The 2680-nt window shown below is 44.7% G+C and overlaps 1 protein-coding gene across 1 annotated transcript in view; it reads right to left on the reverse strand.

The window, feature by feature from the left end:
• DEPDC5 (DEP domain containing 5) overlaps positions 1-2680 on the reverse strand; it is a 227493-nt gene that overhangs the window by 155656 nt on the left and 69157 nt on the right. The window contains 3 exon segments of the mRNA XM_011938349.1: positions 626-746; positions 1625-1661; positions 2445-2508. Coding sequence (XP_011793739.1) covers positions 626-746; positions 1625-1661; positions 2445-2508 — 222 coding nt within the window.

Genomic DNA, 2680 nt, shown 5'->3' on the forward strand with positions numbered 1-2680 from the left:
AAACCCCATCTCTACAAAAAATACAATTATTAGCCAGGCGTGGTGGCGTGTGCCTTTAATCCCACCTACTCAGGAAGCTGAGGCAGGAAAATTGCTTGAACCCAGGAGGCGGAAGTTGCAGTGAGCCGAGATTGTGTCATTGCACTCCAGCCTGGGCGACACAGTGAGACTCCATCTCAAAAAACAAAACAAGATGGGCACAGTGGCTCACGCCTGCAATCCTAGCACTTTGGGAAGTCGAGGCGGGCGGATCACCTGAGGTCGAGAGTTCGAGACCAGCCTGACCGACATGGAAAAACTCCATCTCTACTAAAAATAAAAAATTAGCCAGAAGTGATGGCGCACGCCTGTTATTCCAGCAACTTGGGAGGCTGAGGCAGGAGAATCGCTTGAACCCAGGAGGTGGAGGTTGCGGTGAGCCGAGATCGCACCATTACACTCAAGTCTGGGCAACAAGAGCGAAACTCCATCTCAAAAAAACAAAACAAAACAAACAAAAAACCCAAAACGAAACAAAACAAAACAAGAAAAGATTTTCAAGGTTGCTCTCTTAGAGGCCACTACTGAACTTCAGGTTTTCCTACACAATTTTTATATGCACCCCCAAGTGAATCTGGCAGAAAACCTGCAGGTGGAGAGGCACTGGGCCCGGGATGGGCCGGGCAGCCTGAACACTTGAGCGTCATAGGCGTCATAATCTACTTGGATGGGAAGGGCGTTCTCAGATTCTTTTGGACTTCCGAGAGCTGAAATACACAAATAACATAAATTGTTATCAAATACATTTCAAACAGATGCCTGAAAGCTGAAATACACAAATAATATAAATTGTCATCCAAATACATTTCAAACAGATGCCTTCAGATAATCTTCACCAAAATCTGCAAGGTACAGGTGATCACCCTCTCCCCATGAAAAAATGGCGTAACAACCTATTCATCAAGTTCAGACTAAATCACGTGTATGTCAAAGCAATACAGAACTGTATAGCACTAAATAAAGGCAAGGTGTGGATAGCATTTCATTCTTTTGTGACCCTTCTTAAAATAAATCATCTTAATATGTTTAGTAGTTTAAAACTTTCTACCTGATCCCTACAAATGGCCGATGGAAAAGAAAAACAAGTTTTTTTCATTTTGCAGATGACAGGAAAAAATATAAGGTCATTAAGGGATCCTACAAACATGACACAAAGGGAACTCAGGTCTCCTGACTTTTCCACAGATTTTTTATGGGACTTCACATAGTTTTGTTGTCATGGGTTAGCTGACATTCTTTTTTGTTTTTTTTTGAAACGGATTCTTGCTCTGTCACCCAGGCTGGAGTGCAATGGTGTGATCTCGGCTCACTGCAACCTCTGCCTCCTGGGTTCAAGCAATTCTCCCGCCTCAGCCTCCTGAGTAGCTGGGATTACAGGTACCCGCCATCATGCCCGGCTAATTTTTTTGTATTTTTGTAGAGACGGGGTTTCACCATGTTGGCAAGGCTGGTCTTGAACTCCTGACCTCAGGTGATCCACCCACCTTGGCCCCCTAAAGTGCTGGGATTACAGGTGTGAGCCACCGCACCCGGCCAGCTGACTCTCTTTTTAAAAGCAAGAAAAAAAATCTCAAAAAATACTCACATGTATCACGGCCATTTTTTGCTTTCTCAGAGGCAGGCTGAAAAATTAAATAGATAATTAATCACTCCCTCCTTTGCTAGAAAAGAACTTATCACAAGGCACACTGTGTATGTGCTGCTCTCAGGGTAGAGAGCCTGTAACTGATGGAAAGGCAGGAGCTAACATCTGACACCTACCTACCACGGTCCTTTATTCCCACATCACATCTTGTTGACTCTCACAACCTTGTCCAGTGGGGGAATGGACTCCCCCTTACAAGTGGGGATATTCAATTGCAGAGAGAATCAGGGACTTTACCCAAGCCACACATTCAGCAGGTGGCAGAGCCAAAATTCAAGCCCAGATCTTTAGATTCTTGGTCAATCCACTGTTGTGTTTGTGCCACCACAGCTAGGTCCCACCTGACCCAAACGCTGCATGCTTCCCCCTTCACTACGGTGCTGTCACCTGTCTGCCTGCACCTACCAGAGCTGAGCACTCTGTAGATCACCCAATTTGCTGAAATCAAGTACAAGGGTAGAAGAAAAAAACTAATAGAGCTATCACTTTTTACATTTTCTTAAAAATCTTTTTCAGATGAAATAAATAAATAAAGGCCAGGCACAGTGGCTCACGCCTATAATCCCAGCACCTTGTGAGTCCAAGGCGGGAGGACTGCTTGAGCCCAGGAGTTTGAGACTAGCCTGAGCAACATAGTGAGATCCCATCTCTATTTATATAATTTTTTTTGGTAATCTTTCAGGACCCTGAAACCTTTCACAACAATACTAACTCTTGCTTCTTTAAAATAATCATGGTAGCCAGGTACAATGGCTCATGCCTGTAATCCTAGCACTTTGGGAAGCCGAGGCAGGCAGAATACCTGAGGCTGTCAGGAGTACCAGCTTGGCCAACATGGTGAAACCCCGTTTCTACTAAAAATACAAAAATTAGCTGGGCGCGGTGGCTCACACCTGTAATCCCAGCACTTTCGAAAGCCAAGATCGGTGGATCACCTGAGGTCAGGAGTTCAAGACCAACCTGGTCAACATGGTGAAACCTCTTCTCTACTAAAAA

This window comes from Colobus angolensis, unplaced genomic scaffold (assembly GCF_000951035.1).
Source record: "Colobus angolensis palliatus isolate OR3802 unplaced genomic scaffold, Cang.pa_1.0 Scaffold171, whole genome shotgun sequence".
NCBI classification, from domain to species: Eukaryota; Metazoa; Chordata; class Mammalia; order Primates; family Cercopithecidae; genus Colobus; species Colobus angolensis.